The sequence below is a fragment of the Ambystoma mexicanum genome, chromosome 12 (genome assembly GCF_040938575.1).
Source record: "Ambystoma mexicanum isolate Mex_15411 chromosome 12, UKY_AmexF1_1, whole genome shotgun sequence".
Lineage (NCBI taxonomy): Eukaryota > Metazoa > Chordata > Amphibia > Caudata > Ambystomatidae > Ambystoma > Ambystoma mexicanum.
Window position 1 is genome coordinate 680,583,616 of NC_090936.1, and position 20,864 is coordinate 680,604,479.

The 20,864-nt window shown below is 48.4% G+C and overlaps 1 protein-coding gene across 8 annotated transcripts in view; it reads left to right on the forward strand.

Annotated features, from left to right (window-relative positions):
- The window catches only part of KIF21A (kinesin family member 21A), a 2,335,619-nt gene that overhangs the window by 2,187,715 nt on the left and 127,040 nt on the right, over positions 1–20,864 (forward strand). For all 8 annotated transcript variants that reach the window (XM_069629214.1, XM_069629217.1, XM_069629219.1 and 5 more), the window contains one exon: positions 13,728–13,898. In XM_069629214.1, the coding sequence (XP_069485315.1) occupies positions 13,728–13,898 (171 nt within the window). The remainder of the gene's footprint in view (positions 1–13,727; positions 13,899–20,864) is intronic.

Consider the following 20,864-nt stretch of genomic DNA (forward strand, 5'->3'; position numbering starts at 1 on the left):
CCCACACGGAAGACCCTACCATCCCAGGGTTCTCCTGCCCTCCGGCCGATGCCTGCCCCTCTGATCTTGATGGCCCCGAGCCATGATGCCTCCCACGTCGAGCCTGCTGCTGCCTCCGACGCCACTGCCTCTGCCAGCACGACGGCATCCAGGATGATGGAAACCACCGACGCCGTTGTGCACGTGCCCTGCCCGATGATGCCGTCACATCCTCCATCTGCTGGGGTCCAGTTGCTGTGTTGTCCACCCCTGCTGGACCTCTGACTCCCGACTGTGGCAGGGATGGGATCCCCACCGAGCTGGCTGCATTGGTCAGGGCAGGTCCACAGGGGGCCCTGGTGGCATCTGGGCCGGAAGACGGCAAGGAGAACGACTGGCGTATAGTCTCCACAGAGGAGGAGAGGGCCGCCAGATTGGCGACACATGCAGGAAACCCCCGAACATGGCCGATCCCAATTGGGCCACGTCGGCACGGTGCTCTTCGTGATGACGTGCGTGCTCCTCCTGGGAAGCACGCACTGCATCACGAATCACAGCCGTGCGCATCGCGACCCCAATCAGGACCTTCTCCACACGGCCAGGGGACCCCTCGTCCGCAGGTGGAGGGGAGTCAGATGACATGGACATCCCCTCTACCTGCGGACGGACCTGGGACGGGGCATCCCTGCTGGTGCAAGGTGGTGCACCCACAGGTTCAGGGACAGCGACATGCACAGGCCCCTCCACGGTGACCTGTGCTGCCTCCTGCCCCTGCCCCTGGACTGCACCACTTGCACCAGCAGGGATGCCCCCACCAGGCCCCATGTGCGCCTCAGTGGCGGCCTCCTCCTCCTCTGTGGAAACCACCAACCTGGATGGCTCCTCGCCGTCTACCGCCGTAGCAGGCCCCTGTGGGGGCTCACCCACCCCTTCCGCTGCAGCCGTGGGGGCATCCACGCCGCCTTGCTCCACAGCGCCGTCTCCGCCCTCTCCTTCACTAGCCGCTGCGTAGAGGGAGACATAGAACACAAGCATCAGGGTACTGTACAATGGTCCCCTAGACAGGAAGCAATAGCAGATGAGTGCCACTGTCAAAGTACACTTCCATTATGTCACACCACAACACATGTGTCAGTCCAGGCAAAACACACACAGTGACAGTCATGGTGCGTGCCATGGACATTTCAATGCATGTCCAATGGACTCTCGAATCATACAATGTAATGGGACTCAGATGCATCATGGGTCATGCCTATCACATGCACACACTTCACCTCAGTCACATCCATCTGGCCCCGAACACCCCAATCACAGTGCATACAAGGATGACTAGGCTGCATCAGTGAATCTGTACATTGTCACAGACATGTGTCATGCATCCATGGCACTCACAAGTCACAGACACGCAGGTCAGGCACACAGACATGGATTCCACATATGTATCTGGCATCAGCACCCATCCCTCGCCCCCACCCATGCCCAGGAACAGAGACTGCCATGCTCTCATGTGTGCAATCTGCACGGGGCTCCCCATGTCGCATTCAAACACATGCAACAACCGTGCGGTTCACACATTACAGGTCGCACATGCATTCCCATGATGTCCCTGCACACATACATGCGTACATGGCCTATGTCACACATGCAGGCAAGTATCAGACAACCAGCACACTGCAACATGCCCTGTCTCACACAGCAATGCTTGCCCACTTACTGCTCAACTCCAGACGGGTCTCCCTCTCAAGGACCTGGGCGTGGAGCGCTGGGTGTGCGCGTTCCAGGACCCTCAACTGGATGGAACTCATGCGGCCCCGGCCCCCCTCCACGAGGCACCGGGCCTTCATGAGGGTCCTGGACCTCAAGTCTTCCCAGCGCTTCTTGACCTTCTGGATGGTGCGGGTTGCCACCCCCTCCGCGTTGATGACAACCACACAGTCGGCCCAGATCCTGTCCCGTCCTTCCTTGTTGGCGCGGGACGATCCGAAGAGGGCATCATACTGCCCCAGGACTTGCTCCACCAGGACACCAACTTCGGTGGCAGTGAAGCTGGTGCCCCTCTGCCCCTCTGGCTGGGGGTTGCCACTGGTGCCAGATGTTGATGTGCCCGACATGGCAACCCCAGGGGCAGGAGTGGGTGGCCAACTGGGTCCTGGGGCTGGGCTGTGGAGTGATGTTATCCGAGTCGGGAGTCTTCTGTTCCAGCAGGGGTGGACACAGCAACTGGACACCTGCAGATGGCTGATGTGCAGGCACCAAATGGCAGGGCACGGTGGCAGCAGGCAGGCAGGCAGGCAGCAGCAGATGGCACGTGGGAGGCTGCTCGGGGCACTGGGGGGCAGTAATTCAGCCTTCTGGGTAGGAGCGTGGTCTTCCGTGTGTTTTCACGTGGCCAGCTTGATACGGAGTGATTTGGCACGTGAAAATCCTGCACGTCAGCGTGAAAATCGAGGAAAGGCCCTTAGTGCGTAAGCGCGTCAGCACGCGTACGCGATTTCATTGGACCAGAGGCCCTTACAGCGTAAGCGCGTCTGTGACATTTTGCGCACGGGCATTGCCCTGGCATGGCTTGGTGATCCTGCGTGCCTTTATGTTCTGTACGTGCTTTTCGTGCGCTGCGTGTGTTTTCCATCCGTTGGGGTTCACACGCTATTACTTCACAGCGGGTGTTGGCTACGCGTTCTTCTACACGCAAGGCAGACGGTGAGTGGTACCCCGCTCCCCCAGGCCCGATCGCGTGAATAACTTCACGCGAACCCCTGAAATACACGTAGCACGCTCCCCCAGGCCCGATCGCGTGAGAAACTTCACGCGAACCCCTGAAATACACGTAGCACGCTCCCCCAGGCCCGATCGCGTGAGAAACTTCACGCGAACCCCTGAAATGCACGTAGCACGCTCCCCCAGGCCCGATCGTGTGAAAAACTACACGCGAACCCCTGAAATACACGTAGCACGCTCCCCCAGGCCCGATCGCGTGAGAAACTTCACGCAAACCCCTGAAATACACGTAGCACGCTCCCCCAGGCCTGATCGCGTGAGAAACTTCACGCGAACCCCTGAAATACACGTAGCACGCTCCCCCAGGCCCGATCGCGTGAGAAACTTCACGCGAACCCCTGAAATACACATAGCACGCTGGGAGACATGAGTGGGGGCCTGGTGGAGGCTGCCCCTGCACTGCTGGGGGGTGGGGGTGGTGGGAGACATGAGTGGGGGCCTGGTGGAGGCTGTCCCTGGTGGCTGGGGGGTGGGGGTGGTGGGAGACATGGGTGGGGGCCTGGTGGAGGCTGCCCCTGGTGGTGGGGGGTGGGGGTGATAGGGGACATGGTTGGGGGCCTGGTGGAGGCTGCCCCTGGTGGTGGGGGGGTGGGGGTGATAGGGAACATGAGTGGGGGCCTGGTGGAGGCTGCCCCTGCACTGCTGGGGGGTGGGGGTGGTGGTAGACATGAGTGGGGGCCTGGTGGAGGGTGCCCCTGCACTGCTGTGGGGTGGGGGTGGTGGTAGACATGAGTGGGGGCCTGGTGGAGGCTGCCCTTGCACTGCTGGGGGGTGGGGGTGATGGGAGACATGGGTGGGGGCCTGGTGGAGGCTGCCCCTGGTGGCTGGGGGGGTGGGGTTGGTGGGAGACATGGGCGGGGGCCTGGTGGAGGGTGCCCCTGGTGGCTGGGGGGTGGGGGTGGTGGGAGACATGAGTGGGGGCCTGCTGGAGGCTGCCCCTGCACTGCTGGGGGGTGGGGGTGGTGGGAGACATGAGTGGGGGCCTGGTGGAGGGTGCCCCTGGTGGCTGGGGGGTGGGGGTGGTGGGAGACATGGGTGGGGGCCTGGTGGAGGCTGCCCCTGGTGGCGGGGGGGTGGGGGTGATAGGGGACATGAGTGGGGGCGTGGTGGAGGCTGCACCTGCACTGCTGGGGGGTGGGGGTGGTGGGAGACATGAGTGGGGGCCTGGTGGAGGCTGCCCCTGCACTGCTGGGGGGTGGGGGTGGTGGTAGACATGAGTGGGGGCCTGGTGGAGGCTGCCCCTGGTGGCTGGGGGGTGGGGGTGGTGGGAGACATACATGGGTGGGGGCCTGCTGGAGGGTGCCCCTGCACTGCTGGGGGGTGGGGCTGGTGGTAGACATGAGTGGGGGCCTGGTGGAGGCTGCCCCTGCACTGCTGGGGGGTGGTGGGAGGCATGAGTGGGGGCCTGGTGGAGGCTGCCCCTGCACTGCTGGGGGGTGGGGGTGGTGGGAGACATGAGTGGGGGCCTGGTGGAGGCTGTCCCTGGTGGCTGGGGGGTGGGGGTGGTGGGAGACATGGGTGGGGGCCTGGTGGAGGCTGCCCCTGGTGGTGGGGGGTGGGGGTGATAGGGGACATGGGTGGGGGCCTGGTGGAGGCTGCCCCTGGTGGTGGGGGGGTGGGGGTGATAGGGGACATGAGTGGGGGCCTGGTGGAGGCTGCCCCTGCACTGCTGGGGGGTGGGGGTGGTGGTAGACATGAGTGGGGGCCTGGTGGAGGGTGCCCCTGCACAGCTGTGGGGTGGGGGTGGTGGTAGACATGAGTGGGGGCCTGGTGGAGGCTGCCCCTGCACTGCTGGGGGGTGGGGGTGATGGGAGACATGGGTGGGGGCCTGGTGGAGGCTGCCCCTGGTGGCGGGGGGGGTGGGGGTGATAGGGGACATGAGTGGGGGCCTGGTGGAGGCTGCCCCTGCACTGCTGGGGGGTGGGGGTGGTGGGAGACATGAGTGGGGGCCTGGTGGAGGCTGCCCCTGGTGGCTGGGGGGGTGGGGGTGGTGGGAGACATGGGTGGGGGCCTGGTGGAGGGTGCCCCTGGTGGCTGGGGGGTGGGGGTGGTGGGAGACATGAGTGGGGGCCTGGTGGAGGGGTGTGCAGTCATAATGTCGACATCAATAATGTCGACAGTCAAAATGTCGACAAAATAATGTCGAAAATGTATAATGTCGACATACAAAAATGTCGACACAATACATTTTCGACATTATTTTGTCGACATTTAATAAAAGCATAAATACATTCTCTATATATATACACACAAATACGTTGTTGATGGTAAGTTTGATATATCAGTATGTTTATTAAATTGAAAGTAGTATGTGTAAGTAAACGTAACTGTACAACATAATAAATAAATAAAATTAACAATACTTTTACTTTAATAAATATATAATTAAATACAACACCTTTTTGTAATTCATTTTAACTTGTTATATAATAAAGAACCAGTAGATGGCGCTTGAGAGCTAAAAATGTATGTCTATAATTATTAACTTATAATTGTTTTGACTTTCTACGTAAGGTACGTAGCACAACGTAAACGTGAGCGCCATTTTTAAAGCTCACTTTCGACTTGTTTTTACCGCGGTCGCGTCCTCGTCCCTTCGCTCCATGGATTTGTTTTTTTTTTTGGGCATTTCATCATTTTTTTCATGGTTTTTCATCTGACGGACCGGGTCTTTGTGGATTTCAAGGATTTTGTCGTACGGATGGTGGATTTTTTTTTTCGGATATGGCTTTTTTGGAAGTTTTTATTTTCATGCAGTAGCGAGATTACCCGGAACTGATTATTGGACTTTCGAGTAATATGGATTTTGGACACTTTTCGGTGAGTTTGGATACCTTTTTTTACTGAAGCTGTGGATTTCAACAAGAAAACGGTACTTTTTCACGGTTAATGCAACGTCATTTTGCACCTGGATTCATGGATTTTATGGGGGATTCTTCACCTTTTTAACACGGAATCTTGGCCACCATGAACTGTAAGTACTCTTTTTAGCATTTTAAGTTAAAAGCTATGGAATCTAAGTAAATGTCCTTGTTCTCTACTGTGAATGCTTGTACTAATTGCACTAATTTACTATCATAGTCTCTGTATTTTTTGGTTTTCGGTGCCTGATTTGCCAAAGAAATTGTTTGCGAAATTCTCATTTCTTGGTGTTGTTCTTCTAACTTTAAGTCTCGCAAGAAATGCCACAAACTTGGATTTTGGGTATTGAAATTTTTACTTATGCGGCTATGCCAGCCTTCTAATGCGTTATTTGTTCGGGGTTTGTTCTCCATGGTGTTGCGGTAGCAGTTCCATAACTCAATTGTGTATTTTGGTCGGCGTCTGTTGCCACTCCGTGTTAACTGGCCTATCCATGTATTTTCGAAGTAGTCTAGTAAATTTGTTAATTCATTTTCATGATTTTTATAGTATTCACTGTCAATTAAATGTTCGTAATAATTAATAACATGATTCTCCGGTACAAAAGCCAATGCAAAAAGTTTTTTTACGTTAATCTGAAAGTAACTGTCCTCCGTATATTTTGCTGACAAACCTAATTTCTGTATTTTTCTCCAAACACTTTGAGTGAAATGAAAAAAACAACCCTTTATTGTAGTGTCTTTGTACACGCATGAAAAACCCTTGATTTGTGCTGTTTCAAAATCCATGATTATTGTCTCTGGTTGTGAATCGGGTGTAGTTTCCTTAATTTTATTGTATACGATTTTGTAAGCGTCCTCTGTTTTTTTTGGCATCAAAAAGTAAATCAGTGGTAATGTTTTGTCATTGATTGTTCCATGGACAGTATAAAATTGAAAAAACGGGTGGGGGCATACTTTAAACGTGGCGTCACTTTGCCAATATTTGCTTTGACTTAGATGGCGAAAGTTTTCAGAGGTAGCGAACACCAAGATTTTTTCATTGTTTATTCCCATTTCGCCACAATAAAAATGTTCTCCTCTCGCTGTAATCCTAAAAATATCCGGAATACGTATATGTTCAAAGGATGTAGGTGGAGGGGGTAGGTTTTCATTGGTATGTTTTGCTCGGTTCATAGTGCGTTGCATCAACTTTTCAGCTGGTAATTGCGCTGTTACATGCGTTGGTAATTGGCCACAAACTTCCCTGAGTACCGATCCACTAGTTTCCCCCTCATGTTCTACTGCTTTTCTTTTAAGTTCCGTTAATGTTTTCCTGATGATTATAGTTGTTTGATCAGGCATATGATTGTGTTCAGCGTTTCCCTTTACTTCTGTTCCCACTGTTACTGCGCGGGCTGAACATTTATTTTTTGTATATTCTGTGCAGCGCCAGTATATTCTCTCTTTTCGCTGAAGTTCTTTACAGAATATGTATCCATTCCATACCAGCTGCTTACTTCCTTTTTGGCTTTCTATAAATTCTATTTTGTTTTCCATTTTATCACCTGAAACGACACGTAAAAATAATTTTTTTGAGGTACTGTATACTATTTCCTTTATTGTAGACGTAATTTTTCATAATGGTAGTGCGTCTTACCTTTTCGCTAGAAAAAAGTACGAAAAAAATGCTGTCAATTGCCCGAAGTAACCTCTCAAGAGATGTTCTGTCAGGTAATGACGGTTTTTTCACAGCCGTTAACCGTTTCCTGCTATCAAAAACAAGGTGCTTTACTCAGGAATGTCATCTAGCGTGTTAACCATTTCGTAACCTATCTTTATCCAGTGTCACAGACAAGTGGGTGATTACGGACGAAGGGAAGGGGAGGGGGTGCTGGGATGGTTCGTGATGGAGGGTGAGGTTGGGGGGTTGGGGGGGGACCCCCCCCAATGATTATTTCTGGTTATTGTCTATGATAATCGACCATTTTTTTTGTCGACATTTTTTTTTCGATAAATTGACTTCTTCCATTCTATGTATAGGATGTCGACATTATTGTTTTCGACATTTTTTTTTCGACATTTTTGCATGTCGACATTTTTTTGTCGACATTTTGACTATAATGTGTGCAGTCATAATGTCGACATCAATAATGTCGACAGTCAAAATGTCGACAAAATAATGTCGAAAATGTATAATGTCGACATACAAAAATGTCGACACAATACATTTTCGACATTATTTTGTCGACATTTAATAAAAGCATAAATACATTCTCTATATATATACACACAAATACGTTGTTGATGGTAAGTTTGATATATCAGTATGTTTATTAAATTGAAAGTAGTATGTGTAAGTAAACGTAACTGTACAACATAATAAATAAATAAAATTAACAATACTTTTACTTTAATAAATATATAATTAAATACAACACCTTTTTGTAATTCATTTTAACTTGTTATATAATAAAGAACCAGTAGATGGCGCTTGAGAGCTAAAAATGTATGTCTATAATTATTAACTTATAATTGTTTTGACTTTCTACGTAAGGTACGTAGCACAACGTAAACGTGAGCGCCATTTTTAAAGCTCACTTTCGACTTGTTTTTACCGCGGTCGCGTCCTCGTCCCTTCGCTCCATGGATTTGTTTTTTTTTTTGGGCATTTCATCATTTTTTTCATGGTTTTTCATCTGACGGACCGGGTCTTTGTGGATTTCAAGGATTTTGTCGTACGGATGGTGGATTTTTTTTTTCGGATATGGCTTTTTTGGAAGTTTTTATTTTCATGCAGTAGCGAGATTACCCGGAACTGATTATTGGACTTTCGAGTAATATGGATTTTGGACACTTTTCGGTGAGTTTGGATACCTTTTTTTACTGAAGCTGTGGATTTCAACAAGAAAACGGTACTTTTTCACGGTTAATGCAACGTCATTTTGCACCTGGATTCATGGATTTTATGGGGGATTCTTCACCTTTTTAACACGGAATCTTGGCCACCATGAACTGTAAGTACTCTTTTTAGCATTTTAAGTTAAAAGCTATGGAATCTAAGTAAATGTCCTTGTTCTCTACTGTGAATGCTTGTACTAATTGCACTAATTTACTATCATAGTCTCTGTATTTTTTGGTTTTCGGTGCCTGATTTGCCAAAGAAATTGTTTGCGAAATTCTCATTTCTTGGTGTTGTTCTTCTAACTTTAAGTCTCGCAAGAAATGCCACAAACTTGGATTTTGGGTATTGAAATTTTTACTTATGCGGCTATGCCAGCCTTCTAATGCGTTATTTGTTCGGGGTTTGTTCTCCATGGTGTTGCGGTAGCAGTTCCATAACTCAATTGTGTATTTTGGTCGGCGTCTGTTGCCACTCCGTGTTAACTGGCCTATCCATGTATTTTCGAAGTAGTCTAGTAAATTTGTTAATTCATTTTCATGATTTTTATAGTATTCACTGTCAATTAAATGTTCGTAATAATTAATAACATGATTCTCCGGTACAAAAGCCAATGCAAAAAGTTTTTTTACGTTAATCTGAAAGTAACTGTCCTCCGTATATTTTGCTGACAAACCTAATTTCTGTATTTTTCTCCAAACACTTTGAGTGAAATGAAAAAAACAACCCTTTATTGTAGTGTCTTTGTACACGCATGAAAAACCCTTGATTTGTGCTGTTTCAAAATCCATGATTATTGTCTCTGGTTGTGAATCGGGTGTAGTTTCCTTAATTTTATTGTATACGATTTTGTAAGCGTCCTCTGTTTTTTTTGGCATCAAAAAGTAAATCAGTGGTAATGTTTTGTCATTGATTGTTCCATGGACAGTATAAAATTGAAAAAACGGGTGGGGGCATACTTTAAACGTGGCGTCACTTTGCCAATATTTGCTTTGACTTAGATGGCGAAAGTTTTCAGAGGTAGCGAACACCAAGATTTTTTCATTGTTTATTCCCATTTCGCCACAATAAAAATGTTCTCCTCTCGCTGTAATCCTAAAAATATCCGGAATACGTATATGTTCAAAGGATGTAGGTGGAGGGGGTAGGTTTTCATTGGTATGTTTTGCTCGGTTCATAGTGCGTTGCATCAACTTTTCAGCTGGTAATTGCGCTGTTACATGCGTTGGTAATTGGCCACAAACTTCCCTGAGTACCGATCCACTAGTTTCCCCCTCATGTTCTACTGCTTTTCTTTTAAGTTCCGTTAATGTTTTCCTGATGATTATAGTTGTTTGATCAGGCATATGATTGTGTTCAGCGTTTCCCTTTACTTCTGTTCCCACTGTTACTGCGCGGGCTGAACATTTATTTTTTGTATATTCTGTGCAGCGCCAGTATATTCTCTCTTTTCGCTGAAGTTCTTTACAGAATATGTATCCATTCCATACCAGCTGCTTACTTCCTTTTTGGCTTTCTATAAATTCTATTTTGTTTTCCATTTTATCACCTGAAACGACACGTAAAAATAATTTTTTTGAGGTACTGTATACTATTTCCTTTATTGTAGACGTAATTTTTCATAATGGTAGTGCGTCTTACCTTTTCGCTAGAAAAAAGTACGAAAAAAATGCTGTCAATTGCCCGAAGTAACCTCTCAAGAGATGTTCTGTCAGGTAATGACGGTTTTTTCACAGCCGTTAACCGTTTCCTGCTATCAAAAACAAGGTGCTTTACTCAGGAATGTCATCTAGCGTGTTAACCATTTCGTAACCTATCTTTATCCAGTGTCACAGACAAGTGGGTGATTACGGACGAAGGGAAGGGGAGGGGGTGCTGGGATGGTTCGTGATGGAGGGTGAGGTTGGGGGGTTGGGGGGGGGACCCCCCCCAATGATTATTTCTGGTTATTGTCTATGATAATCGACCATTTTTTTTGTCGACATTTTTTTTTCGATAAATTGACTTCTTCCATTCTATGTATAGGATGTCGACATTATTGTTTTCGACATTTTTTTTTCGACATTTTTGCATGTCGACATTTTTTTGTCGACATTTTGACTATAAACCTGGTGGAGGCTGCCCCTGCACTGCTGGGGGGTGGGGGTGGTGGTAGACATGAGTGGGGGCCTGGTGGAGGCTGCCCCTGCACTGCTGGGGGGTGGGGGTGGTGGGAGAGATGAGTGGGGGCCTGGTGGAGGGTGCCCCTGGTGGCTGGGGGGTGGGGGTGGTGGGAGACATGGGTGGGGGCCTGGTGGAGGCTGCCCCTGGTGGCTGGGGGGTGGGGGTGGTGGGAGACATACATGGGTGGGGGCCTGCTGGAGGGTGCCCCTGCACTGCTGGGGGGTGGGGGTGGTGGTAGACATGAGTGGGGGCCTGGTGGAGGCTGCCCCTGCACTGCTGGGGGGTGGTGGGAGGCATGAGTGGGGGCCTGGTGGAGGCTGCCCCTGCACTGCTGGGGGGTGAGGGTGGTGGGAGACATGAGTGGGGGCCTGGTGGAGGCTGTCCCTGGTGGCTGGGGGGTGGGGGTGGTGGGAGACATGGGTGGGGGCCTGGTGGAGGCTGCCCCTGGTGGTGGGGGGTGGGGGTGATAGGGGACATGGGTGGGGGCCTGGTGGAGGCTGCCCCTGGTGGTGGGGGGGTGGGGGTGATAGGGGACATGAGTGGGGGCCTGGTGGAGGCTGCCCCTGCACTGCTGGGGGGTGGGGGTGGTGGTAGACATGAGTGGGGGCCTGGTGGAGGGTGCCCCTGCACAGCTGTGGGGTGGGGGTGGTGGGAGACATGGGTGGGGGCCTGGTGGAGGCTGCCCCTGGTGGTGGGGGGTGGGGGTGATAGGGGACATGGGTGGGGGCCTGGTGGAGGCTGCCCCTGGTGGTGGGGGGGTGGGGGTGATAGGGGACATGAGTGGGGGCCTGGTGGAGGCTGCCCCTGCACTGCTGGGGGGTGGGGGTGGTGGTAGACATGAGTGGGGGCCTGGTGGAGGGTGCCCCTGCACAGCTGTGGGGTGGGGGTGGTGGTAGACATGAGTGGGGGCCTGGTGGAGGCTGCCCCTGCACTGCTGGGGGGTGGGGGTGATGGGAGACATGGGTGGGGGCCTGGTGGAGGCTGCCCCTGGTGGCGGGGGGGGGGGGGGTGGGGGTGATAGGGGACATGAGTGGGGACCTGGTGGAGGCTGCCCCTGCACTGCTGGGGGGTGGGGGTGGTGGGGGACATGAGTGGGGGCCTGGTGGAGGCTGCCCCTGGTGGCTGGGGGGGTGGGGGTGGTGGGAGACATGGGTGGGGGCCTGGTGGAGGGTGCCCCTGGTGGCTGGGGGGTGGGGGTGGTGGGAGACATGAGTGGGGGCCTGGTGGAGGCTGCCCCTGCACTGCTGGGGGGTGGGGGTGGTGGTAGACATGAGTGGGGGCCTGGTGGAGGCTGCCCCTGCACTGCTGGGGGGTGGGGGTGGTGGGAGAGATGAGTGGGGGCCTGGTGGAGGGTGCCCCTGGTGGCTGGGGGGTGGGGGTGGTGGGAGACATGGGTGGGGGCCTGGTGGAGGCTGCCCCTGGTGGCGGGGGGTGGGGGTGATAGGGGACATGAGTGGGGGCCTGGTGGAGGCTGCCCCTGGTGGCTGGGGGGTGGGGGTGGTGGGAGACATGAGTGGGGGCCTGGTGGAGGGTGCCCCTGGTGGCTGGGGGGTGGGGGTGCAGGGGGACATGAGCAGGTGTGCAGGGTAGTCCCCTGTTTTGTGGGCTGCCTGCAGGGGCCGTGGAGGGTGTACAGGGAACACCTGTGAGGACCCACCCAGCCTAATCGCGTGTGTAACTTCCCACGCACCCCTGTAATACACGTACCAAGCCAAATCGCGTGTGATAATTCCCGTGTACCCCTGTGATACACGTGCCCTAGCTAATCGCGTGTAAAACTTCACGCATACCCCTGTAACACACGTACCCTGGCCAATCGCGTGTAGAACTTCCCGCGTACCCCTGTAATACACGTACCCTGGCTAATCGCGTGTATTACTTCACGCGTACCCCTGATATGCACGTTACCCGCTTTGCGTTCCTTGTTTGGCAGCCCTGTAAACTGGTCCAGGGTTAGCGCAGCCCTTTGCGATGATTTAGCGATTTTGATGGCTTTTCCTTGCGCGAGGGCGTTCTTGGGGGCGTTACTGGCGCTGCTGCAGGGTCGCTGCGATACTCTGCGCCACGGCTGGTTTGGGAGCCTAAAATCCATGAATACGCTGTGCGCGGAAATTGGTTTTAGCGCACGTGCCTGGCGCAGACAATCGCACGCGGACACTCTGCGCCAGCCGCTTGCGACATTTTTCTGCGAAATTCTATGAATTACCCTGATGGAGTGTCCGATTGAGCAAACGCAGTATTGCATACAGAACTAAATCAAAGAGGTTAACAAACCAATGTGGAGAAGACTTGCAAAATACTGATGAAAAATAGTGTAACAACAGAGGCCAAAGGGGAGGAATTTATGGGTGCGCGACCTGTGATGGGTGGAGTGACAACTGCGCCTAGACAGGAGAGTTCCCCATTGTGAAGTTTACCTGCAGTGCAAATAAAGTCAAAGATTTGGTTCCTTAGTTATAGCCAACAGGGAAACACCTGGGTTTAGGATTGAATCTAATAGGAATCACTTGTTAATTCCAGACCCAGCTGGTGTTCAATCAGATCTTCTGCACAGTAATACATCGATAGATCGCTGGGCTCTGACTAGGGCCCCATTTAACCTTTTATGACTTCATTGATTTATCTTTTACGTGCAGAAACAAAACCAGATGCATGGAGCTGCTTGAAATTTCAGAGAAAATCTTGGCATCGTAGGAAAAAAATGTGGAGGGCTATTTTTAACCAACTGTTTTCATCCTGATTGGTTTCTTTTATGCTTTTTAACTTTGGTGCATATTCCGATTTTATATCGTTTGTTGATCATTCCCTTGCTGTATTGATATATTGTATGTATATGTGGTTTATGGATTTTTAATCCGAATAAACTTTGATGATGATGATTTGGATTTACAGACTCAGACTTTACTTATTTTTCTTTAGGATATAGAAATCCACACATTAGTTATAGGGCAAGTTAGGCCTTACAACATCCTGACATTTCTGTTGCCTGTGTTGTCTCTCTTGATACCATGCCTGTGTCTCACCATGCACAAATTCTGATAATTTTATTGCTATTGTTTTTTCAGATGTTTGATGTGACGGAGGGAGCACTAGGGTCTGTAAGTCCTACACATTGTTTTGAACCTCCTCATTATGACGGAATTGAGGCCCTAACCATCATAGGTGACTGCCTTTTCAGTGGCTCCAGAGACAATGGAATAAAAAAATGGGATCTGGCTCGAAAAGACCTTGTCCAGGTATGCGATAATTAGATATTCCCAGAATACCAGAATAAGTGCTTAAATATATACTTATTTTTAACCAGACATTTTTTGTCCTAGAATTTCTCTGCATGTCAATTTCATAAGCATAGTGTTAAATTACCAGCATTACAATGAAACAACATTTGAAAGTTACATTTACTATAATTTGTTTACTTGTAATAGCATTTATTTGAGATCCAAACACTTAGAACAGTGTGTGTGCATTTATCTCCAGGGTTGTTGTGGTAAAATCAACAAAATGCTTAGATGAAGCATATAACAGAAAGGTGAAGTTAAAAATGTCATTAAAATGCATTCAGTGAGTCGGATAAGACGTTGTCCAGAAATAGATTTTTAAAAGCTGTCCTAGTAGTGATGCCAACCCTGTATGTAACCATGCTGTTGGTATAAGTTATACACTCTTCCAGACTAAGACTAGATTGATCAGATTGCTTTCCATGCACATTCACAGGTTTTCATTTGAAGGCCTTATCCAAACTGATTTGGTATATCGTTTGTGATGAGCATAGAAATTAAACTTCACCAGAGGATACTGATAACATGATCCTTTAGAGCTACACTGCAGCCCATCCACATTAATAGATCATATATAACCCTCCTCTCGAGAAGGTCTTCCTGAGGTGACACACTGATCAGAGCTCTTTGATCACGCTGGCTACGTTGGCATCTTATTGAGATGACAATATAGAGATGACAACTGTCCTATAATGAGCGTGGCACTCGTAAAGCAGTTCTGGCTTATCCTTCAGATTCTTTGAATAACCAGCCATTTTCCACTGTCCCTACTCGTGTTTCAGTTGTATACTCCGTTATCAAAAAGAAGCACTGTTAATCCACTGTAGGAAAGGCATGCACACCAGCACATTCAAAATGATGCCTTTTTGCATTTGGTCAAACTTGCCTTTTTTTGGCCATTCTGTTTAGATGCCATATTTGGGACCCTAAACCACTTCCCATGCTTGTGAACCATATGTTTTATTCTGAAAGTGTGCAGACCAGCAAAAAGTGAGAGATGGATAATGATCTTTCAAGACAACTTAACGAGTTGGGACTTAAAAGGCACATGACTTATTGCACCCTTACAGGTAAAATATTGAATCTGTTGACATGCAAACCCCTGGTAATCCGGTCAAGAAGTGTGGCTAAGAGATCAGGCAATATTAGATGGATAGACAATATTTTTTGAACCCGCATGCAAAGGATTTGAGGGGAATTCCTTTTGGTGGTCTGATCACTGCAATCAAAAACTTGCACAGTCTTAAAGCTATTCAGTGGTGTGCTGAAAGATACAGGGCTTTAAGTGTTTGTTTTTAAAAAAATGTAAACATTTTTTTATTAGTTTTTGGTTTATTACAAACCTTTCACATACAATACGTAAACTGTTCACAATTCATTTGCGCATAAATACAGATTACATCAAATAATAGATCAAATCAACCAAATAATTTCCATTTTAAAAGAGACAAGAAAAAGAGAAAGGAAGATGACGACCACTCTCTTTATCATGTTCAGGAAGGGAGGAGGAGAATATGGAAAAGGTGCACATCATCATAGAAAAAAGGATCATGGGAATATTTCCTTCCAGAATTTCATCATTGTAAAGAACATGTTGTTCTGTTCTGCCACCACTCGTCAGGCTCCTACGTAGAGACACTACAGAACAGACCTTGCATATATTTTTCTTTTATCAGATGATGCACCACATTCAATCAACAGATGCTTCGATGATTCAATAAAGCCGGGCTACTCATAGAATCTGCAAGTAGACTACCGAGTGTCCAACTGTCTTTGGTGACTTAAAACTTCCCACGTAGGGAGTAGATTTAATCATAAGCGCATAAACCTATCTCTATATCTGGGGCACAGAAATCTCAACAAATAGCGTGGTAATTGATTTACCACTCGACTCTCATGAGACAGATTAATAGATAGTCTATACAGGTTTCTCTTTTCTTGCGTCCCTTTCCAATAATTTACAAATATTTTCTTCTTCAGTTTTCCAGGATTATTTTTAAGAACATCTGTCGGCAGATGGATACATTTTAGCCAATTGTTACATTTGGCTTGCCACACTTCTAACAAGCCACTCTGTCCCCCGGTCTGTTTTGTTCTTAGTATGTCGACTGGTGGTAGAGTGCTATCAATTAGAGATTTACGAAATAGATCCAATGACATCCAGAGAACTTTTGACTGGAGTGATTGGAGTGCCAATTTATATCTTATCACAGTCACTGGAAAAGTTAGAGGCAAATGCAATACTCTATGCCAAAAGGTCCCATGATAAATTAATGGCCATTTATCCGATCCATATGTTAGAATGGGAGCCACTTTCGTATTGTAAAAGGTAACCACAGGGTGCCCTGAAAATTTGCCATATTTCTGGTGTAATATTGACCCTTGTCAGGCCAGACTTGCCACCCTTGATCTCAGTGCCATCTCCCATTCGCATTCTCTGATACTGGAGTTAACCAAGTATTTTATAGAATGTACTTGGTCTCATTCAAGTATTGTTTGAATTTGCCTTTGTTTCCCCTGTTGGGTGCAAAATGTCATTATTTTTGGGTTTTTCTACCTTCATTTTTAGGTCATTTTCTTCAATGTATGCTTCCTTTTAATCTCCTCTGAAGACCTATCTTGGTCTTGTTGAGGAGGACTAGGTCATCAGCATACATGAACCATGAGACCAATTGAGTATTAATTTAAAAATTGGCGGGTATGCACTAACTTTCCTCTGGCTATTTCCCAGATCTAACAAATACAGATTAAAGAGTATCGGTGCCAGAGGGACAGCCCTGTTTAAGGCCACAAAAGTTTCAATTTTGTCTTCGATAGTGCCCCATCGCCAGATAATCTGGCATGCATCGTTGTTGCTGAATACAAAGTCCTGAGAGCGTCAACTAGGTCCGACGGGCAGTTCCACTTAAAAATTGTTGCCACAATGTCTCTCTATTGACGCTATCAAAGCTTGCTCCAGAAATACAAAGACCAAGTATATTTTAGTTCTGGCCCTTACAGCTTTATCAAATTCAGCAAGAACAAGTTAATATTGGTTCCCATCCCCTTAACGAAACCTGTCTGCCTAATGTCCATCCTATTATTCTCTGTCGTCCAAGTCGTTCGCGCTGCAGTAATATTGAGGTGAAAAGTTTCCCCGGGGTATCGAGAAGCGCTATTGGGTGATAGTTCACTGGATGGGGTCTCCTTTTTTAAAAATTGGCATTATGACAGCCCTTCTCCATGTTGAAGGAACATCTTTAGCTTTCAAGATGTTTGTAAACAATAGTAGACAAAAGTCGGCCCATGCCTCCGGATTTGATCTGAGGATATCGTTGCTCAGACCATCCTGTCCCGAGGTTCGCCATGTATTCAGATTTTTTATCAAGATCAGAATTTCTTCTCTATCAAATTCATTTTGCAAAGATTGTTGAAAGGTGGGCTATCCAAGCCTGCTCCGAGGCTGCTGTTGTCAATAGATGGGCCTGTCTAGTTTGCCCATTAAGCAAGGCCCATAAATTACATGTTTTTTGTCCACACAAAGCCTTCAGCATCATTACAGCATCTAATTGCTGACGTTGGGATTGAATTCAGTAACCAATTTCTATATTGCTGCTTCATTTCTTTACCGCTGGGATCCTTTTTCCTAATGAAGATATTACAGCTTTCTTAAATCAGCTTGATCTATTTTACTCATGGCCACTACCTCTATATTAAATGTGTGGTCATTCTTAGAGTTGATTTTAGGACCCGTTCTTTTATCTCAAAGGGTAATGAGACCCAATTGTATTCCAGCGTTAAGTTCCCTCGTTCACCCCTTGCTGCAAATTTGGATTTTATTCCGGAGATAGCCTTAGGATATATTCACAGTCTATTTTTCCCATTTAATACATGTAATTGGGGTAACTTAAAGGTTTTTAAACCTGTTTGTTTCCCTTTCTATGTCAGGGTGATAAACTGATGATCACTTTTATCGGTTGAAACTACCGAAAGGGAGTCAGGAGGTGGGATCATATTCAGTGAGGCAAAGATGTAATCTAAATATGCTTTCTAGGTTCCCCTCTGCCAAGTCGACGTGGCTGGGATGTCCCTTGTTATTTGACCATTCAGCAAATAAAAGGAGTGTTACCGCCGTTCTTTAATTTTATTTTTTTATTTTATTTTCAAATTTCTTTATTGGCATTTATATAAGAGACAGTTGCATCGTAACATTGTGCGATCACATTGGTATAAGTCAGGATTAATCAAGATAGGCCAAATAGAAATTAACAATTAAACAGAAACAACAAAACGTAAACAACATTAACAAGTCTCCGTATGGTCAGTGGCGTGAGCAACGTAGGAAGATCAGGCAACAAATAAGTTCAAGTTATGGACTGCGCAAATGTTCTGTGTCAGATAGCATGTTTCGATAGTGGCAAGTTACTCAAGGGGGTTTATTGTCATTGGGGGGGTTAAGTAAGGCCCAGGTGAGAGTTTTCCAGGCAGAAAGTGCCAAGCTCGTGTCTTCAGGGGATGTGGTAACCCCATCCTCCCAAGCAGAGGTTTCTGCCCCTATCCAGCGCTCCAGTTCGTTACGCCATACCTGGTATCGTGGGCCTCCAGGCCGCTTCCAGGCCATAGCAATGGTCCTTTTGACCAGAATGCATACTAGGTCCATGAGCTTAACTGAGTGTTTGAACTTGGCCAGTCTGGGATACGTTCCGAGAAGGCACTCCTTTGGGGTCCACTCATATCTGGTCATGCCTGCCTCGCTACAGAGGAGTTCCACCTTCGCCCAGAGTTGCCGGACCTGGACACATCCCCAGAACATGTGTAAAAGATTTGCTTCATCTCTGCCGCACCAAGGGCAGTTATGTTGGGGTAGCCCATATATTTTGGCTATTCTAAGTGGTGTCAGGTACGAGCGATATAACATATTAAGCTGAATCAATTTAAATCTAGAGTTTCTAGATACCACGTTGGGGAACGCTAGTGCTCTGCCCCATTCTGCTTCAGACAATTCATGCCCCAAGTCTCCTTCCCATTTGAGTTTGAGATCCTGACTGCGGGGATTGGGCCTATCGATTAGGTGGCTGTATATACGGGACACAGGCCTCCATCCATCTCCCAAACTATATAGGAGTGTTATGAAGGGGTCAGTTTCAGGTTCTTCTGGCCACGCGTCCCATTTGGTCCGAGCAAATTTACGGATCTTTAAGTACCAAAGGAATTGGCCAGCCGGGACGCCATCTACTGACAGCAAGGAGGAGAAATCCCGGAAGGAGCCCTCGTTATATAGATCCCCCCAAGTGTACACTCCCAGCCTTTCCCAGTATCTGATGGAAGCAAGGTCTACAGAGTTCTGACACAGGTCCGCCAGGAGCGGTGTGTCCGGAGTATATCTATGTTTCAAGTGGAGAAGAATTTTAACCCTTTGCCATATCTGACGACCCAGGGTAGCTAAATATGGGATCCCATCCACAAGACATTGAGGGGCCCAGATGAGTTCGTTTAGCCGGATCGGAGCAATTGAGCGTTGTAAAAGCGCTGTTTCGGGGGTGTCATCATCAGCTAGCCATTTAGCCACGAAGCTTAGTTGGGCAGCCAGGTAGTATCGCTCCAGATCAGGGAGCCGAATGCCTCCCTGCTCATAGGGTAGGGTCAGCGTGGATAATGCAAATTTGTGCCTACTAATACCCCACAGGAAGTCTTTAAGTATCTTCCCCAAGAGGCGAAAGAAGGGTGTCCTAATATAATAAAAAATGTTTTGGAAACCATAAAGAAATCTGGGGAGAACAATCATCTTGATGATGGAAGCCCTGCCCATCATGGATAGGGGGAGGCGAGCCCAAAACCTAATCGACCTGCGCAAGGGAGGCAGCGCCGCTGCCGTGTTGTTGACGTGCATAAGTTCAGGCGTGTGATAGATATTAATGCCCAGATAGCGGAACGTGATGGGGCGCCAACTTATACCCAGCAAGGGGAGGTCATCGACGTGTGTGTTTTGGAGGGCACCTAACGGAAACAGACAAGACTTATGTCTGCTGAAGTGTATGCCTGATACCTTGGCAAAGTTGCCGAGGACCTCCAGCATGGTCGGGACATTCAACTGCGGGTCCCTCACATAAAGGAGGACATCATCTGCATACAGGGAAATTATGTGGTCCACCCCGTCTAGCCTTATACCAGCATCGAAGAACTGTTTCCTGAAAAAAATGGCGATGGGTTCGAGCCCAAGTATATATAACATAGGGGAGAGCGGGCAGCCCTGCCTCGTGCCCCTTTGTATGTCCCATGCCGTGGAGATGAGCCGGCCAGATTTTACTCGTGCTCGTGGTTTAGTGTAGAGAACTGTGATCCATCTAATGAATCGTTCTCCAAAGCCAAACTCCCGAAGCACCGCAATTAGCCATTCCCAGAAAATAGAATCGAACGCCTTGATGGCGTCCAAAGAGAGCAAGGCATAAGATTCCCCTACATGAGTGGAATGTGATAATACATGTTGTAGCCTACGAAGGTTGGCAGTGGTGTTGCGGCCCGGCACAAAGCTGCTCTGGTCGGGGTGCACCACTCCTCCGATCACCCTGGACAGCCGCTTAGCCAGAATGGTTGTAAGAATTTTGACATCATAATTGAGCATCGCGAGAGGGCGATAGGAGTCACAGTCATCTGCAGGTTTACCTGGCTTGAGGAGCGGAACCACCAAAGTCTCACGCATGCTCCCAGGCAGGATACCCGTCTCGTAGGCTTCTAGGAACACCTCGTGCAGCAGCGGAGTCAATTCCGGCTCGTAGGTTTTGTAAAATTCGGCAGGTAGCCCATCACTGCCCGGGGCCTTACAAGTGGCTAGAGACTTGATGGCATCGGTTATGTCATCTATGGTGATATCAGCATCCAAAGCCTCCTTATGTGACGGCGGGAGTAGGGGCAGGCCAATTTCATCCAAGGTGTTTGAAATTTCCT